We start from the raw sequence: 21,575 nt of genomic DNA on the forward strand, positions 1-21,575 counted from the left end.
ACAAAAGCAGTACGACCAAAATTGCCCAATTTCGCAAATAGGCCGAATCTCCATCTTTACAATCAAAACGTTATTTAAAGATTTGCATTCCAAATAAGAGCGAAAAGGGGACCCGTACATAAAAACAGCAATTAGAAATAATATATGGGGTATTCCATCCCATTTCGACCAATTTTGAACCCAACCCCTTTAGAATTGGCTGAAAGTGTTTCTTCTTTTTCTAGCTTACGAAAGACGTTTTTCAGAATTTTTTCAAATTTTTTCATTCAACTCAAAAAACGTTATGAATTTAAAAAAAAACACCGTTTTTGTTTTCAAAATGACATAACTTTTTCAAAAATTGACCGTTTGGGATCTTTTTTTTTTTTAATTTGTTTTTAAATGCAGTTTTCGGAAAAAATACAAAAAAAATTTTAAAGTTTTTTTTTTTAATTTTTCAGTTTTTCGAGATTTTTCGAATTTCGCCATTTTTTTTTTTCTTTCTCATAAAAAACTTCAATCAATTTTGCAATCATCCCCGCTAATCCCGGAGTGGGCCGATTTTTTTATATTTTTTTTATTTAATTGCAAAAAAAAAAAAATTTCAAAAATAAATTTTTTGTTTATCAATTTTATTTATATAACAAAAAAATGTAAGAAAATGATTTTTAAGTAATCTTTTCTTTATATATTATGGTAATCTACGATTAAAATAACCAGGATTAATGACTGACACAGTAAACATGTAAGTTTTCTAAAAATAATGTAACAAATTATGAATTTATTTTACTTAAAAATCATTTTCTCAAATTTTTTTGTTATATAAATAAAATTGATAATCTCGAAAAACTGAAAAATTTAAAAAAAAGCCACAGCAAAGAAATTGGTAAAAAGTAAATCTAGTATAAAATTTTTAATGAAATGTAGACAATGTAAACTTATACCTAATTATATTAGGAATTCAACAAAATGTCATAAATTATTTGCATTTGACAAAAACTTACAACAAAACATAGACAGACTTTTAGATAAATATACATACCAATATCATAGAAAGATATTAAATCTACTTATCAAACACAAACACAATATTCTCAAGAAACAAAATAAACAAATAGAATATGCAAAAACAAAACTTAAAGAAAAGCTCAGCACAGATGAGTTAAACGAATTTATGGAGAAGGAGGAAGGAGGAGGAAAACATCACGAGCAAATCAACAACAACATTGAGGAAACGGCAAGATTTTAAATACGAGAAACTTAGAAATAAACGCAATAATATTTTCACCCACAACTATCAAGAAGATCGGTTTGTCAACAACACAAACATAGATATCCCGCGAGATGTAAAAGCGCTGCTAGCAAAGGGACCAAAATTTGGCCTACCAGTTACAAATGACAGTTTTTCGCTCTTCAAATACATTGCTGATGGAGAGAATCTGTTGCAGTATGTGAAGGAAAAAGAGAAACAAGAGGAGGCGCGAACCAAATTCACATTGCTGATAAATGATCACATAAAAACCAACAAAGAAAGTGCAATAGACCGTGCAATATTAGATACAGTGGAGCGGACACGGATATTTCTAAGGAAAAATGACAACATAAAAATATTAACGTCTGACAAAGGAAACAAAACCGTAGCAATGGAGATAGAGGACTATAACAGCAAAATGGGTGATATTTTAAACGACTTGACTACATATAGAATTCATAGACAGGATCCCACATCAAGATTACAGACCAAAAACAACAATTTAGTCGAAAAACTGTTTAAAATGGGATGTATTTCGAAAGCCGAGAAACTCAAACTGACCTCAAATACGGCGCTACCACCAAGAATTTATGGCCTCCCAAAAACGCACAAGGCAGGAACTCCACTCAGACCTATATGCTCAACGATTGGTTCTCCATCATACGGACTGTGTAAATATATCATCAATATATTAAAAAACTTAACTGCAAACTCTAATTACAATATAAGAAGCACGTTGGAATTCAAAGAGAAGATAAATAACACTTTTATATTTGAAGACGAAAAACTCATTTCTTTTGACGTAGTCTCACTGTTTCCCAGTATCCCGACAAATTTAGCACCTGACATCATACAAAGAAAATGGACGACTACAAAAGAATTTACCAACATGCCGAAACAAATATTTATGGACATATTACGATTTTGCAAAGAAGAAAGTAGATATTTTAAATTCAAGGACACGGTATGCGTCCAATTGAAGGGAATGCCGATGGGATCCCCTGCTTCACCAGTTATAGCAGATATTATAATGGAGGAACTACTTAACAAGACGATGGAGAAACTAGGTCAGAAGCCCAGATTAATAAGTAAATACGTCGATGACATTTTTGCAATTATACACAAAGATAAGATACATAATACACTAAATGCGCTGAATTCGTTTAACAGACACATACAATTTACAATAGAATTAGAAGAAGAGGGAAAACTACCTTACCTTGATTCTATTGTAATCAGACGAGGAAATAAATTAAAACTACGGTGGTATAAGAAAGCAACAGCGTCCGGACGAGTCATCAATTTTCACTCGAAACACCCTAAAACGATGATAATGAATACAGCATTGGGCTGCATACGACGCATGTTGAACATATCGGACCAAATTTACCACAGGGAAATAGAGAATGAGATATTGTGCTTATTGAAACAAAATGACTTTCCAGAAAATATTATAAAAACCTTAATAAAGAGAGCAAAAACTACGAGAAATCTGCAAAAAGACGAAACCCCGAAAATTTATAAATCAGTCACATAGGTACCTCATCTATCAGAACGGCTAACAAGATCAAATATTTACAACAAAGAAACTATAAAAATAGCACACAAACCCACAAACACTTTAAACAAGATATTTAATAATACAAAATCCAAAATACCTCCAATGGAAAGAAGCAATCTAATTTACAAAATCCCCTGTAAAGGAAGCAAACACGAAACTTGTAACAATGTATACGTGGGAACAACAAAGTCGAAATTAAAAACTAGAGTATCACAACACAAATCGGACTTCAAACAATGTCAGGATTCAAGCATCGCAAAAACAGCACTAATGGCCCACTGTGCATCTACCGGCCATTCTCCAAACTTAGAAAGAGCATCAATTTTAGCACAAGAACAATGCTACACCAAACGCCTAACATTGGAAATTTTACATATAATAAACACTCCACCGAACATAAGAATGAATTACAAAACGGACACTGATAACATTGCACACATCTACAGACACTTGTTGACAAACAAACGGACAGTATTAAGCTCCACGTCAAAGCAGCCAGACGTGTAAATTAATGTATGTAAATGTTTATAATTGTTTATGTTTACAAAAATTGTGTATGTAATTTTTAAGTTAAATTTGTTTATAATATTATTGCAGTTACTCTTGAGAACGTTTACCGATGTGCAACCGAAATATATTGGGGAAAAACTTAACAAACGTGTGTTTTTATTCTTAATGACCTAGAGCCAATTTTTTTTGATTGGATGAAAAAATTTGAAAAAATTCTGAAAAACGTCTTTCGTAAGCTAGAAAAGGAAGAAAAACTTTCAGCCAATTCTAAAGGGGTCGGGTTCAAAATTGGTCGAAATGGGATGGAATACCCCATATATAATGCTTTTTTATCTAATTTGCCCCTATTACCGTTTACAACTCAACTCCTGTTTGGTATTACGAATTACAACTTATTTCAGTTGAAGTTGAATTGATGTTGCAAACCTAAGAAAGTGATGATTTGACAGATAAATGAACAGCTGATCAATTTTTGGCGGAAATTTAAGCATTTGCAAAAGTGATTTTGTTATTACAAGATATTATATGATATGAAATCTATTTTACAATGGCCAAATGTTCGCGTGATCATTCCTATCCCTTGGAACTACTTAGCACCAAGTAAGAAAATGTTTAAGTGACAAATGATGAGCTTCAAATGAAGTTATTGTAACGATTTTTACTTGAAAATCCTCTTATTTGCCCTTTTGCTAGGTTCGTATCGCTAAACTGTTGAATAAATAACTCCAATATTGAATAATGGAAAAATTGCCTTTATTAAAATACTTCACAATAACACTCAAACTGTGCAACGAATAGCTTAATAACCAAACTGATAGCTCAAATGAAACTCCACTATTCAAAATAATACTGCTATTGCTCGCTAGATATCGTCTTAGTCGTAACTGCTTGACAACTCAAATCAAACTGAATTCCAGCGCCTCTACATCTGTCGCCTTTTATACTCTTTCACTTTAACATTCGTATCTTCTAGTCGCTTCCAGAATCTACTAGTCCATTAGCTCTCAAACATCTCAGCTGTAACGAAAATTGCACGATTTTATAGCTTCTCTCATACCCCATGCTTGTATGTGTGAGCGACACTTCCACAATTATAATTGCCTACATTTAGGAGCATCTCAAATAAGATGTCTGCATATGGTTGTGCCTTGCTTCTCAGCTGCGTGTACCTACATATGTGTAGATATAATGATTGATTCGTTTATGTAGATCAGGCATCGGCATTTAATGGCACAATTGTGCACACTCAACTCACATGTATTCTTATTCTCTTTAGTTTAGTAGTCACTGAGCATTTGGCGCAGCAAAATCGATTGTGTGCGTCGCTCGCAATGTTATTAGCAAGCAATAAGCAAAGATCGTTTGTTAATTTTTTCAGTGCGCACACGCGAAAAATATTTAATGTTGACCAACCCTTTTGCGCAAATACAATCTATTTAATTGTATAAACCTTTTGTTCCCATTGTGCACATTAAAAATATAATAACAAATGATCTTGTCTTGTTGCTTGCTAATAAGCAATGATGATATGATACGAAACATTCATTCTCTCTCAATTCGTTTCCAGGAATGGGTCTTAAAGTTATTCAATTGTAAACATTGGTTCATTCGATTGTAAACAAACTTCATTCGTTTCCAAGAATGGGTCTTGAAGATCAGAGTTGCGTAAACCGCGCAAAAAAAATTCCAAGAAAATCGGTGCGTTTTCATTATTTTTCATTTCAAGTGTATTCAACTACATAAGCGGATCAAAAATTTGTAAAAAAGGTACAAGAAATAACAAAATTAAATGAGCTGTTATATTAACGCACGAAAAGAGATACGTACATTTTATCTTAGCTATCAAAAAATTAAATTTCACGTGTTGTCACGGAAAAATTTTTAACGGGTAAAATAAGCTTTTTTTTGTATTTGTGATCCTGAAAAAAATCGAGTTTTTTGATATCCCATTTGACAATCTTGAGTAAGTTTTCGGTGAAAATCATAAATTAAACCTTTACCATGTAAAATACCCCAAAGTTATTCCGAAATGCCCAAATTTGATTTTGAGGATGATGGCATCTATGGTCAATGTTATAAAAAATGCACATTTTCACGCGCTCTCAGAGAGCGAGAAGTTTCATATCATGTCATCATTGCTAATAAGCGAATGAACTTAGCAAACAGATGCATCACGTGATGTGCGCGATTATCGCGCTCTCACTAACACATCTGCATTTCCAATTTGCCGACGCTTGATGTAGATACATAATGATTGAATTATTGATGTGAATGTTTGTAGTTTACAGTCTCTCGCGCACACATAGGCGTAAATGCATCTGTGTGTGACATCTCTCGGCTGCCTTATATATGTGTATACATGATTTGATTATTGACGTAAATACTGCTTAGCATGGCCTTAGCATCGCTTTAGTGATGCTAATATCCGTGACATTATTTTGCAGATTTGAAAGGAAGCATTTTGCCCATTACTAAACACAATTAAGGACCCATTCCGCAAACGCGTTCGAGGAAAGGCTGTACCCCTATTTTAAAATTATGCGCCACACTCAGATTCCCTGCTGATGGCAGCTATCAAAAATGCTGTGGAAATTATTTTGGTGTTGGACTGGTTTTAGATATTATTAAGGAGCATATTTGTACGAAGTGGATTAAAACCCAAACAGGAAAAATTGTATTTTATTCTAAAACAGGATTCCCAGGAGTAGTGATCAGTATCAATGGGACTCACGTTCGCATAATTTCACCTATTTTGGCTGCATCCGAACTGCGGCCAGCCCCGTCCAACTTCGGAATGTCGCTCCATAAAGTCAAAAAGTTATTCAATGTAATCCTTCGTTTAAACGTTGTTTTTTCTATAAATGTGTACAAAATTGTTGATTATTGTTTGATTAAAAAAAGTTTAACTACCGGCTTTCAATTTTTTGTTTTTATTCGGTAGCGTTTTAAGAGACCGTGCACCATCTAACTCTTATCAAAGGTGGTATCAAAAGACGTGTTTCGAACTCCGTTCTTAGGATTCGAAAGCGGAAATTAAAAATTTTATTTCTGTCGAAAAATATTTACAAAAACTTACAAAATGGCCCCGAGAGGGTCCGAAATATGAGGCCCGATCCATAGCACAGAACATCTTTCTGCGTTGGAGGCCTTCGGCCGCCATTTGTAAAAATAACCCTGGGTGGATCCAACGCCTTCTGCATTAGTGTGTACAAAAAATCCGACAACCACATGAAAATTTGAACTGAAATTATATGACAGAAATTAAATTTTTAATTTTTGTTTTCGGATTCTAAAATCGGAGGTCGAAACGTGTCTTTTGATAGCAACTTTGAACATTTTTGTTAAAAATTAGGTAGTGAACCGTCTTGTAAAACGTTACTTTTTTTCACAACAACTGCAAAATTGTATGAGACAACTGCTAGTAATCAGTTGTAAGATTTTGACGTCTTTGACAACTACATCAACACAAGGTTGTAAACGGTAATGCCACAAAAAGTTGTTAGACTAGACAACTCAACCGACATTTTTTTTGACAGTTTGAGTTGTAATCTGTAAACCAAATTGCGAAATTACAACCCAACCAGAGTTGAGCTGTAAACGCCAATACGGGCAATTGGGGTTTTCATAGCATTGCTTTTATAAGCAGTACTTCCGCTGTTCACTATTATATCAATATTATTATATGTATTTAATTAGCGAGACATGCTCAAATTGCTTTATACAATTGAAGATATTGGAAAAGAGAATATGAATTTATCAAAATCCGAAAAAAATTATATGTGCACTTATTGCGTTTCAATATGGAACTTTTCAAATCGTTTAGCAGAATAGGTTCTATATTTTTAACAATTTTCTACAATGTTTTTCTGTAAAGTTTACTAAATCTACTCATTTTAGGTCTTACATATAAAAGTATAAATCAATATAGTTAGAACTTAGGTAAAAAATGTCTGTATATCATAATAATATATGTATATTATTTAAGTAATAAATTTATAACTCAGAGTATTTATTCTTATTTTCTAAGGCTCAGTTTTTCGGTAAAACTTTACATTCCAGTTAAAGTTGGCTAGAGTTTAATCCCAAACTCTAATCAACATTAACTTGTGTTTAAACTCGCACTGAAAACAGGGTGTAAGTATATTAATTGTACATTCATATATCTGGTTCAACGAACGATGCTGGAAATAATCCGGTTTTATTTGTGCGCGCATGTGTACCCTTATACCAACCATTCTTTTGACGACGTTGCACAATAACGATATCACCCATTTGCAATTCCAATTCAATATCACTATTTGGCGGATACGGAACTACGCATCGAAAACGACTGCAAAAAAAAAATTGTATGTTACGATAGTAAAAAATCTTACTCGCTTATTCATAAAAAATGCAAAAGGAGAGTATATAATTTTCTTCCGATCTGTTTGAATAAAAAAAAACACTGTTAACACTTTTCAGAGTACTTTCAGGTTTACTTTCAAAAGCACCAAAATAGTACAATGGTAAAAAAAATTGGTGTATTTGTACAGTATTCGACTTTTCGGAATTATATCAAAACTAATTTTGTAGTTAATGCTGTTGCTCGTTGTATTGAAAAGTGCCAGATGTGAACACCGAGCCGCACCGAACGTTCTGGGTTCAAGACCAGGCCGAAGCAATATTAATATCTTTTATTACAATGTACGACACCAAAAAATACCTGGGAAGTTATACCATTTTTCGAGTAGATCTTGAAGATGCAGTAATTGCATATACAATTTTCCCCGGGCACCCTCAAAATCGTGAATAACGGTTAAAAAACCCGATTTTCGTACTTTTGGACCCCTACGAGTCTATATTTGGCTATAAACCAACTTAAATTTTCTCCCGGGATCAGGATATATTTAAAAATTTGTGTATATATATTCACCCAACAAATAATAATAATATAAAACAAGTAAAGGTGTCTAAGTTCGGGTGTAACCGAACATTATATACTCAGCGTGAGCTTCAATTGTATATTTCATTTCAGATAAATTACTTTTCTACATAACACGTGGCACCGCCCGTTTAAAAAAAAATGTTTCCCCTTTTCCTCTTACAATAAAACTTGATAAGTGAAATATCATTGATTCAAAACTATTTTTTATTAAGTTATAGCTTATTATTTTAGTTTCTCTTTTAAACTTGTTTATATCTAAGTTGCCGTGGTCTTTAACCGATACCGTTTATTTTTATTAGAAATATTTTCTGCTATAAAGAAAATATGTGTACACAATTTCACTACGATATGTTAATTTTTCTTCGAGTTATGGCTCCAGAAACATAGAAATTTGCTTAGTCATAAAAGTGGCGGTGCCACGCCCATTTTTTAGAATTTGAAGTTTTTCCTATTTATTGTTGTAAATCCACTTGGGAAATGAAATACCAGTGATATAAAGCTCTTTTTTGCAAAGATACAGCTTATTTTATTCGTCCACGACCCTTCCGATTTCGTTAATTTTTCTTCAAAGCATTCCTTATAGTAAAGGCAACCTCTCTGCCGAATTTTGTTACGATAGGTTTAACGATTTTTGATTTATGATTAATAATATTTGTGAAATTGATTTTATCACAAGTGGGCGGTGCAACGCCCATTTTAAAAAATGTTTTCAAATTTTTATCAAGAGTCTCAATATCAGTCCACACGTCAAATTTCAACATTCTAGGTGTATTATTTACTAAATACTCAGGTTTTTTGTGTTTTCCAAAATGCTATATATTTAAAAAGTGGCCGTGGTTATCATCCGATTTCGCTCATTTTCAATACCAATTTATTCTGGGTTCAGATAAACTCGTGCACCAGATTTGGTGAGGATATCTCAATATTTACTCAAGTCATCATGTTAACGGACAGACAGACGGACGGACGGACATGGCTCAATCAAATTTTTTTTCGATACTGATGATTTTGATATAAGGAAGTCTATATCTATCTTAATTCCTTTATACCTATAGATCTAACGAGTACTATTTGTCGCTAGCTCGCATATGTCATTAATCTGATCCACCATTTCAGAGCTATTGTGGTTCAATAAATGATCAGTGATCGTAACACGTAATACGGACCCAGTTTGTAATATGCATAAGAAAATTGATGAGCATAAAGAGGCCCTCAGTCTCATCAATAATGAGTCGCCACAGGTTTATGCCGATAATTGCCACGTTGAACCCCGTTCTAAATGCCAAATACCCAAAATTCACAGTTGAAGAATCTCCTCAGGTCACTCTGGCACAACTACTGTAATAGGTTAAACCTTTACTTATCCGGAATCAACCGCGGCATACTCAATGGGTGTCCCGCTTGTAACGAGTCCCACCATCCACCTTTTCAATTGCAATGTAGAACCAACGCCTCTAACACCCTTATCTCTGTGGTCCGACCCTGTTGCAACTGCAAGTTTCTGCGGACTACCTTTAGAGAACATTGATGACAATTAGAGAGTGATAGCACCTATTTGGTGGGGTGAAGCACTGCTACAACAACAATAACGAAGGGGTTCAAGGTAGACACCAACTTTTGCGCCGACAAACGTATTCTGGAGAGAATCGGAAATAAAAGATTTGCAATGATAATTACGGTAAATTTGACGTGTGTCCGATTTTTCAATACAAGTTCAACTCATTTTGTCAGTTAAACTACGTCTAAACTTATTCTGCAGGTCTTCAGTCTTATTTACTAAAGTTTAGCTATGGTTAACCTATTATTTAGTGACGTTCGTTTGCAATGGCGTCGAATGTACCCAACAAACATTCGGGCTTGAGTACCATTAGAGCTCATATTGATATGTAGCATACTTCTGAAATCTAAAGAGTTGTTTCGAAATAGAATTCAACTAGAATTCTAACCCTTTTCTCGATATCATGAACAAGGTCCCCTTTTTTCGAAAATTCTATAATCTTATACAGTTTCGCAAATCGTCTTCTAACCTTCTACCTTAGAAAATACATTAGAATTTGATTCGTTCTAATTGTTCTCGTAACAAAAATGTTAGTTGGGATAACTTTATCTAGACTTATGAAATTGTTGTTGTTCAGTTGCAACTGAAATGTGTCTCTCCATTTTATCTCTACACTATTCTCCACTTTTTTGACCAAAACGAGTGTGTCCACGATTCATCGCAACCGATTCAGCTATAGATCATAAACTATGACCAAAAGAGGTTCGTGTCTCCGCACAACCTGTTTTGTAGCGAGTTATTTATACCTGCCACTAGATGGGTCTCGCAAACATTATCTAAGTGATGATAAGCGTTTTTTTTACTTACGGCTTATATGTAAGTACACAGGTGTATGCAAGTGTATTTTTTATGCAAAGCGTGCCGCGCTATTCGAATAAAAGAAATTCAATTAATAAAGAAGGGAATTCGAATAATTTTATTCGTACAAACGAATAAAAAATTCGAGAACATATTATTTGAATTACAAATATCTGTTTAATAAAAGAGTTTATTATTCGAATAATTTTCGCTCTAATAGTCCCACCCCTAGTTATAAATCTCTCCCAGCGCACACTGATTTTTTTTTATTTTTATACTCAGTTGAGCAGAGCTCACATAGTATATTAATTTTCTTCTCATAACGGCACCCCGGCATAAACTAATCGAGATAGATATAGACTTCTATATATCAAAATGATCTGGGCGAAAACAGAAATTCATTTAGCCATGTCCGTCCGTCCGTAAACACGATAACTTGATTAAATTTTGAGGTATCTTAATGAAATTTGGTGTATAAGTTCCTGGGCACTCATCTCAGATCGCTATTTAAAATGAACGAAATCGGACTATAACCACGCCCACTTTTTCGATATCGAAAATTTCGAAAAACCGAAAAAGTGCGATAAGTCATTACCAAAGACGGATAAAGCGATACAATTTGGTAGGTGAGTTGAACTTATGACGCAGAATAGAAAATTAGTAAAATTTTGGACAATGGGAGTGGCACCGCCCACTTTTAAAAGAAGGTAATTTAAAAGTTTTGCAAGCTGTAATTTGGCAGTCGTTGAAGATATCATGATGAAATTTGGCAGGAAGTTTACTCCTATTACTATATGTATGCTTAATAAAAATTAGCAAAATCGGAGAACGACCACGCCCACTTTAAAAAAAAAAATTGATTTGATTTTAACAAAAAATTTTATCATTTTGGTTTTCAGAGATTTAAGGCCGTTAATGAAAGACAAAAACTAAGTTTTTCCTTGTTCTCCTACGCGTTTCGATGTTTTTACATCTTCTTCAGGGAGCCTGGTTTATTTAACATAAAACATAAAACAAAAATGACAATTATTAATATTTTCAAAACAAACAACATTCATCAATATTTCACTTGTATTAATTTTTATAATTACACACATTAAAATATAATAACAATAATAATAAATAACACAACATTCTGCACATTTAAAAAGACCCACTGGCTCCATTGCCTCGTCCACTGTAATTGATTGCAGTCGCGTAGGCGCAGTTTATGTTTTCCACATCTTCTTTGAAATTCATCGTTTTGTTTACTTTTTGTTGTATGCGCAGCCCTTCTAATGTTAATCTCGTTTTATCTCTTCTCTCAATATCTATAATTTTCGTGTTTTCAAAATCTGCTGTATGGCCTGTGCTAGTCAGGTGCTCAGCAAGCGCTGTAGTGGTTTTTTTATTTTTTGCGTCGGTTTTATGCTCATTTATTCTTATGTTTTACGATCTCTTCGTGGTTCCAATATATATTTTATCACATTCTTCTCCTATTGCTCCATTGCACATTATTTGATACACTACGTCGTGTTGTTGGTATTTGCGTATCTTGTCCTTTGTTTGTGTAAATATTGTGCTAAGTGTTTGGTTTGGTTTGTGTGCAATTTTTATGTTGTTGTTCTTTGTAAAGCTTTGCATTGATTTGTTGTCTGTTAGGCCTGGTATGTATTTGATGCCTGTGTATATTTTCTTTTCGTTTTCAGTTCTTAAGCTTACATTATTTCGCGCATTGTTAGGTATGTTTGCCTTGGTTGTTGTAATCCATGCGTCTATTTATTAGTTTATTAGGGTACGCATTTTTGTATAAAATGTTTTTAATTCGTCGTTCGTTTTCTTTCATGAACTCCTGTTCGCTTAAGTTTAGAACTTTCTTATACAGTTAATTGCCGTATTTTTCTTCTGCACCCATGGGTGGTTGGAGTGATAGTTTATCATCCTTGATGATGCTGCGGCCTTGGAGTACCAATTAGTTTTAAGTTTATTGTTTGATTTTATTATTTCAACGTCTAGGAAGGCTATTTTGTTTTCTTTCTCTTTTTCTATTGTAAAAAAAAAAAAAAATTTAATATCTTACAGTATCTAAGTAAATTATGTCAACATTCAACTCCAGTAATGATATGGTGCAACAAAATACAAAAATAAAAGAAAATTTCAAAATGGGCGTGGCTCCGCCCTTTTCCATTTAATTTGTCTAGGAGACTTTTAATGCCATAAGTCGAACAAAAATTTACCAATCCTTGTGAAATTTGGCAAGGGCTTAGATTCTAGGACGATAACTATTTTCTGTGAAAAAGGGCGAAATCGGTTGAAGCCACGCCCAGTTTTTATACACAGTCGACCGTCTGTCCTTCCGCTCGGCCGTTAACACGATAACTTGAGCAAAAATCGATATATCTTTACTAAAATCAGTTCACGTACTTATCTGAACTTTGTATTGGTATAAAAAATGGCCGAAATCCGACTATGACCACGCCCACTTTTCCGATATCGAAAATTACGAAAAATGAAAAAAAAAAATGCCATAATTCTATACCAAATACGAAAAAAGGGATGAAACATGGTAATTGGATTGGTTTATTGACGCAAAATATAACTTTAGAAAAAAAATTTGTAAAATGGATGTGACACCTACCATATTAAGTAGAAGAAAATTAAAAAGTTCTGCGGGGCGAAATCAAAAGCCCTTGGAATCTTGGCAGGAATAATGTTCGTAGTATTGCATATATAAATAAATTAGCGGCACCCGACAGATGATGTTCTGGGTCACCCTGGTCCACATTTTGATCGATATCTCGAAAACACCTTCACATATACAACTACCACCACTCCCTTTTAAACCCCTCATTAATATCTTTAATTTGATACCCTATAGTACAAACACATTACAGTCACCCCTGGTCCACCATTATGGCGAAAAGGTATCCACCTATAGAACTAAGGCCAACTCCCTTTTAGAATACTCATTATCACCTTTGGTTTGATACCCATATTGTACAAACGCATTCTAGAGTCAACCCTGGATGGAAAAAGTGGGCGTGGTCATAGTCGGATTTCCTCCATTTTTAATACAAAGATAAAGTGACTTCAGATAAGTATGTGAACTAAGTTTAGTAAAGATATATCGATTTTGCTCAAGTTATCGTGTTAACGGCCGAGCGGAAGGACAGACGGTCGACTGTGTATAAAAACTGGGCGTGGCTTCAACCGATTTAGACCATTTTCACAGAAAACAGTTATCGTCATAGAAGCTATGCCCCTACCAAATTTCACAAGGATTGCTAAATTTTTGTTCGACTTATGGCATTAAAAGTATACTAGACAAATTAATTGAAAAAGGGCGGAGCCACGCCCATTTTGAACTTTTCTTTTATTTTTGTATTTTGTTGCACCATATCATTACTGGAGTTGAATGTTGACATAATTTACTTACATACATATATACTGTAAAGATATTAAATTTTTTGTTAAAATTTGACTTAAAATTTTTTGCTTTTAAAGTGGGCGTGTTCGTCATCCGATTTTGCTATTTAGAACACATTTGCCAATTTCATCATAATATCTTCAACGACTGCCAAATTACAGCTTGCCAAACTTTTAAATTACCTTCTTTTAAAAGTGGGCGGTGCCACGCCCATTGTCCAAAATTTTACTAATTTTCTATTTTGCGTCATAAGTCAGCACACCTAGTGTCATCGCTTCAACCGTCTTTGGTAATGAATTATCGCACTTTTTCGGTTTTACGAAATTTTCGATATCGAAAAAGTGGGCGTGGTTAGAGTCCGATTTCGTTCATTTTAAATAGCGATCTGAGATGAGTGCCCAGGAACTTATATACCAAATTTCATTAAGATACCTCAAAATTTACTCAAGTTATCGTGTTTACGGACGGACGGATGGACATGGCTAAATGAATTTTTTTTTCACTCAGATCATTTTGATATATAGAAGTCTATATCTATCTCGATTAGTTTATGCCGTTACGGGGTACCGTTATGCGAGCAAAATTAATATGCTCTATGAGCTCTGCTCAGCTGAGTATAAACAAGTAAGGAAGGCTAAGTTCGGGTGTAACCGAACATTACATACTCAGCTGAGAGCTATGGAGACAAAATAATGGAAAATCACCATGTAGGAAAATGATTCCAGGGTAACCCTGGAATGGGTTTGTATGACATGTGTATCAAAAGGAAGGTATTAAAGAGTATTTTAAGAGGGAGTGGGCCATAGTTCTATGGGTGGCCGCCATTTAGGGAAAGGTGGACCAGGGCTGACTCTGGAATTTGTTTGTACGATATGGGTATCAAATGAAAGGTGCTAATGAGTATTTTAAAAGGTAGTGGGCCTTAGTTCTATAGGTGGACGCCTTTTCGAGATATCGCCATAAAGGTGGACCAGGGGTAACTCTAGAATTTCTTTGTACGATATGGGTATCAAATGAAAGGTGCTAATGAGTATTTTAAAAGGTAGTGGGTCTTAGTTCTATAGGTGGACGCCTTTTTGAGATATAGCCATAAAGGTGGACCAGGGGTGACTCTAGAATTTCTTTGTACGATATGGGTATCAAATGAAAGGTGTTAATAAGTATTTTAAAAGGTAGTGGGCCTTAGTTCTATAGGTGGACGCCTTTTCGAGATATCGCCATAATAGAGATATACGCCGCCGATAAACGCCGCCTCCGAATGTCAAAAATATAGGTGCGGCGGCGGCGGCGTTCGGAGCGTTACTATATTTTCTACTCTTTTAAAACTGTCTAGGCCATTTATTGTTCATCACGAAAATTGGTCCGGTATGATCGAAAGGGGTATCAAGGGATGCGCATCACTGCCAGTTATAAAAATCCAATTGAGAGAAGGGTTTGAAAAATCACTTTATTTGCTGAACTAAACACTTCATAATACAACACTCACGTCTCTCGGTTTGACATTTCCTAAAGTTGGCGGCCCTATCCCCAACTAGTCCTTTGGAGTGAATCACATTGGATATAGCCTATCAACCCTGTTTAAATATGACCAACACGTAACGGCTTCTGTTACAAATGTAAATACTACCTAGGCAAATTTTTTAAAAAGGTTAGGCTTTGTCCTTCGCAAGAAGACTTAAAGTGGTGAAGCAAAAGATTTCTCAAGACAGTGGAACAAATGACCGGGTGTTCTACTTACGTAGGGGATAGTCGAACTAGTATGAAAACTGTCGGCGGTCATCCATAATGAGCTCTTATATCATAAGGCCGGAAACTGTGGGTATTGAGGTCAATATATCGAACATAAACGTCTGCAAATGTTGGTCTACATTTTAAGACTTTCCTGCACGGTCCTTGTAAAGTTTAAATTATGTAGATGCGCCAAGGACTATACGATTTTCACCCATGTCTTACGCCATAAAGGTGGACCAGGGGTGACTCTAGAATGCGTTTGTACAATATGGGTATCAAACCAAAGGTGATAATGAGTATTCTAAAAGGGAGTTGGCCTTAGTTCTATAGGTGTCCCTGGTCCACCTTTATAACGATATCTCGAAAAGGCGTCCACCTATAGAACTAAGGCCCACTCCCTTTTAAAATACTCATTAACACCTTTCATTTGATACCCATATCGTACAAACAAATTCGAGAGTCACCCCTGGTCCACCTTTATGGCGATATCTCGAAAAGGCGTCCACCTATAGAACTAAGGCCCACTACCTTTTAAAATACTCATTAACACCTTTCATTTGATACCCATATCGTACAAAGAAATTCTAGAGTCACCCCTGGTCCACCTTTATGGCGATATCTCGAAAAGGCGTCCACCTATAGAACTAAGGCCCACTACCTTTTAAAATACTCATTAGCACCTTTCTTTTGATACCCATATCGTACAAAGAAATTCTAGAGTCACCCCTGGTCCACCTTTATGGCGATATCTCGAAAAGGCGTCCACCTATAGAACTAAGGCCCACTACCTTTTAAAATACTCATTAGCACCTTTCATTTGAACCCATATCGTACAAAGAAATTCTAGAGTCAGCCCTGGTCCACCTTTATGGCGATATCTCGAAAAGGCGTCCACCTATAGAACTAAAGCTCACTACCTTTTAAAATACCCATTAGTACCTTTCATTTGAAACCCATATCGTACAAAGAAATTCTAGAGTCACCCCTTGTCCACCTTTATGGCGATATCTCGAAAAGGCGTCCACCTATAGAACTAAGGCCCACTACCTTTTAAAATACTCATTAGCACCTTTCATTTGATACCCATATCGTACAAACAAATTCCAGAGTCAGCCCTGGTCCACCTTTATGGCGATATCCCTAAATGGCGTCCACCCATAGAACTATGACCCACTCCCTCTTAAAATACTCTTTAGTACCTTCCATTTGATACACATGTCATACAAACCCATTCCAGGGTTACCCTGGAATCATTTTCCTACATGGTGATTTTGCATTATTTTGTCTCCATAGTTCTCAGCTGAGTATGTAATGTTCGGTTACACCCGAACTTAGCCTTCCTTACTTGTTTATACTCAGCTGAGCAGAGCTCACAGAGCATATTAATTTTGCTCGCATAACGGTACCCCGTAACGGCATAAACTAATCGAGATAGATATAGACTTCTATATATCAAAATGATCTGGGCGAAAAAAAAATTCATTTAGCCATGTCCATCCGTCCGTCCGTAAACACGATAACTTGAGTAAATTTTGAGGTATCTTAATGAAATTTGGTATATAAGTTCCTGGGCACTCATCTCAGATCGCTATTTAAAATGAACGAAATCGGACTCTAACCACGCCCACTTTTTCGATATCGAAAATTTCGTAAAACCGAAAAAGTGCGATAATTCATTACCAAAGACGGTTGAAGCGATGACACTAGGTGTGCTGACTTATGACGCAAAATAGAAAACTAGTAAAATTTTGGACAATGGGCGTGGCAAGCTGTATTTTGGCAGTCGTTGAAGATATTATGATGAAATTTGGCATATGTGTTCTAAATAGCAAAATCGGATGACGAACATGCCCACTTTAAAAGCAAAAAATTTTAAGTCAAATTTTAACAAAAAATTTAATATCTTTACAGTATATATGTAAGTAAATTATGTCAACATTCAACTCCAGTAATGATATGGTGCAACAAAATACAAAAATAAAAGAAAAGTTCAAAATGGGCGTGGCTCCGCCCTTTTTCAATTAATTTGTCTAGAATACTTTTAATGCCATAAGTCGAACAAAAATTTAGCAATCCTTGTGAAATTTGGTAGGGGCATAGCTTCTATGACGATAACTGTTTTCTGTGAAAATGGTCTAAATCGGTTGAAGCCACGCCCAGTTTTTATACACAGTCGACCGTCTGTCCTTCCGCTCGGCCGTTAACACGATAACTTGAGCAAAATCGATATATCTTTACTAAACTTAGTTCACATACTTATCTGAAGTCACTTTATCTTTGTATTAAAAATGGAGGAAATCCGACTATGACCACGCCCACTTTTTCCATATCGAAATTTTCGAAAAATGAAAAAATGCCATACTTCTATACCAAATACGAAATAAAAAGATGATAAAAAAATTTTAAGGACTACCTTTATATTAATGGACCAAAAAATAGAAGGCAGTTTTTCCTTTAATACATAGTCTTGTTGAATTCTGACTAAAAAACTTTAACAATAGCTCTTGTAAGAATTTTGGGATTTAAAACTATATACGCTGACAACACTGGCGAAAACAACAGAATTCCACCTCGCATCATAACAAGAGCATTCCACCTAGTTTGTCAGCTAATTAATTTGCACAGCTGAAAATCGTGTTGAAATTCGTTGCCTGAAAGTCTAAAAGAATCGTGGTGGAAATCGCGTACGCCTAAAGGTATGCAAGGACGTGCATTGAGTTGGCCCTTCAACGAGGTGGAATTCTACAACGCCTGCAACACTCAGGAGGCTAGCCATGAAGGTATGGCCTAATCTTCTAAATAGTTCGACTTGTGCGTTACGTAGCTCAAATTTTTTGATCAAACATTGCACTGTCACCGAGTTTTAAACTATATTTCCGGCTTCAAGTCTCTACATATCCAGGAAGTTAGTTAAAAATCGATTGCAAGATTCCCAATTTAAAACTAGTTTTCTCAATATCTCGATCCACACACCACCTAGCGGAATTTTTTGATAAAATATTGCATTGTCACCGAGTTTTAAAGTATATTTCAGGCTTCAAGTCTCTACATATCCAGGAAGTTAGTTAAAAATCGATTGCAAGATTCCCAATTTAAAACTAGTTTTCTCAATATCTCGATCCATACGCCACCTAGCGGAATTTTTTTGATAAAATATTGCATTGTCACCGGGTTCTGACTTACGGCCCGAAAATCGATCGCAAGATTCCCTCGTTTTTAAAGAATTTTCAGTTATCTTGACTAGCGCGCCACCTAGCGGAACTCTGCTTTCTATACGTTGTATTGTCACCAGGCCTCTAACTAAGTGACAAGTTACAAGTCTCTAGGTAACCGGGAAGTTAGTTAAAAATGGATTGAAAGATTCCCAAATTAAAATAAATTTTCCTAATATCGCGATCCATGCGCCACCTAACGGATTTTTATTTTTTTTGAAAAAATATTGCATTGTCACCGGGTTCTGACCCACGGCCCAAGTTTCAAATCTCTAGCTCACCGGTAAGTTAATCAAAAATCGATCGCAAGATTCCCCTCGGTTTTCAGGGATTTGTAGTTATCTCAATTAGCATGCCACCTAGCGGAACTTTGTTTTCTATAAATTGTATTGTTACCGGGTCTAGAACTATGTGCTAAGTTACAAGTCTCTAAATAACCGGGAAGTTAGTTAAAAATGGATTGAAAAATTCCCAAATTACAATTAATTTTCCTAATATCTCGATGCATGCGCCACCTAGCGGATTTTTTTAATGAAATATTGCATTGTCACCGGGTTCTGACCCACGGCCCAAGTTTCAAGTCTTTAGCTCACCGGCAAGTTACTCAAAAATCGATGGCAAGATTCCCCTCGTTTTTCAGGGATTTGTAGTTATCTCAATTAGGGTGTCTTTGATGGGGATGTCTCGCCTTGCACACACCGGCGTCATCAAAAAACGTCGACTCGGAGGTGCTTGCACCCTCCCCCACATTGGGGTGTCGCGGTGACACCTGGTAACGCTTCGGCGGCGAATGCGAGCGGCGACCCGTTTCTCCTCCCTTCAACCAGATTTCCCTTCTTCTCCCATCTCCCATCCGCACTCCGTTTCCCCTGGTCCAAGTTTTCCTATAAACAGGTGATATTTTTAGTTCAAGACCGGCCATACGTGGCGTAGAGTCACACCCTGCCCAAGCTTAGCTAACAAATATGGCGGATCTAGAGAGGACAACTCGATAAAACCCGTAATTCCGAGTGTCATCCGAACCGTGCTCATGGGATGAATGGCACTACGTTAGTGTGTCTTATAACGGTGGCCTCCAGATACCTGACGCCCTCTGGTTGTAATTTGTCTTGCTGGGATATTGGGGGCTATGTCCAAGCTGTCCTACCTTCCCCCATACTCATGGGTATTTTTATGGATAAAAATTGTTTCGGTCTGCTGCTACGGTCTACGGCTACGATCCACTTGGGAGCGTATTCGCGCGAACACACCTAGTGATGGGGCGAAAGTTGCGATAAAAAGTATCGAAAAACAAGGAAAAAAACAGACCGGCCATCACTAGCAAAAAAAAAAGCCATGAGTTTCCGGCAGAAAGGAAAAGAGGAAAGGTGGAAAATTGCGTGAGCGAAATTTTGGCGACCCTACAATTGTACAAACGGGATATATAACATCTAGGGGCATAACTTCAGCAGCAAAGGCGTCAAGTTCCGCTAATATACTGCTTTAGTAACCTTATTGCTCACTTCGCATCCCCAACGATACTCAACTATACTGCTTGGTAACCTTATTGCTCACTGCGCATCCCCAACGATACTCAACTAATCACAAAACATCCTCGCCGGCTGTGCGCGTAAGCAGGTGATTGTCCAGAAACTAGGAAAGAGCCGATAGCGCAAAGCACCGAAACCGTTCTTTCCGACAAATCTCGTTTCTACGCGTCTATTTTGGGTGGTAATAAACCTTGCACCGGTTGTGTTGCGTGGACACAAGATCCAGTTGAAGTAGGTCGGCGTTCGCAGTCACACCTAGTGAGATAAACCCCTTCCTCTACGTTTACGAAGAACCCTACCATCTGCGGAAAAGCGTCCGACACCACCTCTGCCTCCAGGGCCAGCAGTACGCGGCCGCGTAATACAATCAACGTCAAAGAGCCAAGTCATCCGGCTCGTAAAGGGTAGCACGAAGCTTTATCGCCACCCGGTTCACTCGGTTACCTCGACCCAAAGCGCCAACCACCACCAACGGCGCCTACTATTATCACGGGCACAACCGACAACAATATTAGCCGCAACCTTATCAGCTATGACCATAACGGCTACAGCAATACTAGCCGCATCCTTATCAGCTACGACTATACCGGCTATAACAATGCTAGCGCAATCCTATCAGCTACGACCATAACGGCTACAACAATACTAGCCGCATCCTTATCAGCTACGACCATAACGGCTACAACAATACTAGCCGCATCCTTATCAGCTACGACCATACCGGCTACAACAATACTAGCCGCAACCTTATCAGCTTCGACCATACGGGCTGCAACAACACCAGCTACAATAACAACCACAGGGCAGCGAACATCGGCCTGCGGCCATCCCAATTGCGACAACGAATATCAGCGGTTAAAGCGGTGAGTTCGTTCCAATACTGAACTAAATATACGTATTTGTAGTCTCAACCTTCTTCTTTAATTTTTTTTTTTGACTCTGCAACAACATATATTGTTAATATACAGACATATTCAAATTCAAGGCTATCACCCTAGTATGGAATCTTAACACGTAATACATACATACATGCATATACCTAAGTTAAAGAGAGCAAGCTGCATCCACTTGTCGTAAAGTTAACTTATTATACCATGCAAAAAAAAAAGTTGACG

General features: G+C 36.3%; 1 protein-coding gene across 4 annotated transcripts in view; it reads right to left on the bottom strand.

Moving 5' to 3' along the window:
• Positions 1-860: 860 nt before the first annotated feature.
• The window catches only part of POSH (Plenty of SH3s), a 196,615-nt gene continuing 175,900 nt past the window's right edge, over positions 861-21,575 (bottom strand). For 3 of the 4 annotated variants that reach the window (XM_067772360.1, XM_067772356.1, XM_067772359.1), the window contains one exon: positions 861-7,632. In XM_067772360.1, the coding sequence (XP_067628461.1) occupies positions 7,458-7,632 (175 nt within the window). In that variant the 3' untranslated portion in view covers positions 861-7,457. Of the gene's footprint in view, positions 7,633-11,521; positions 12,607-21,575 lie in introns of those variants that run through there. The other variant, XM_067772357.1, reaches the window with a different exon arrangement.

This window comes from Eurosta solidaginis, chromosome 3 (assembly GCF_040869045.1).
Source record: "Eurosta solidaginis isolate ZX-2024a chromosome 3, ASM4086904v1, whole genome shotgun sequence".
NCBI classification, from domain to species: Eukaryota; Metazoa; Arthropoda; class Insecta; order Diptera; family Tephritidae; genus Eurosta; species Eurosta solidaginis.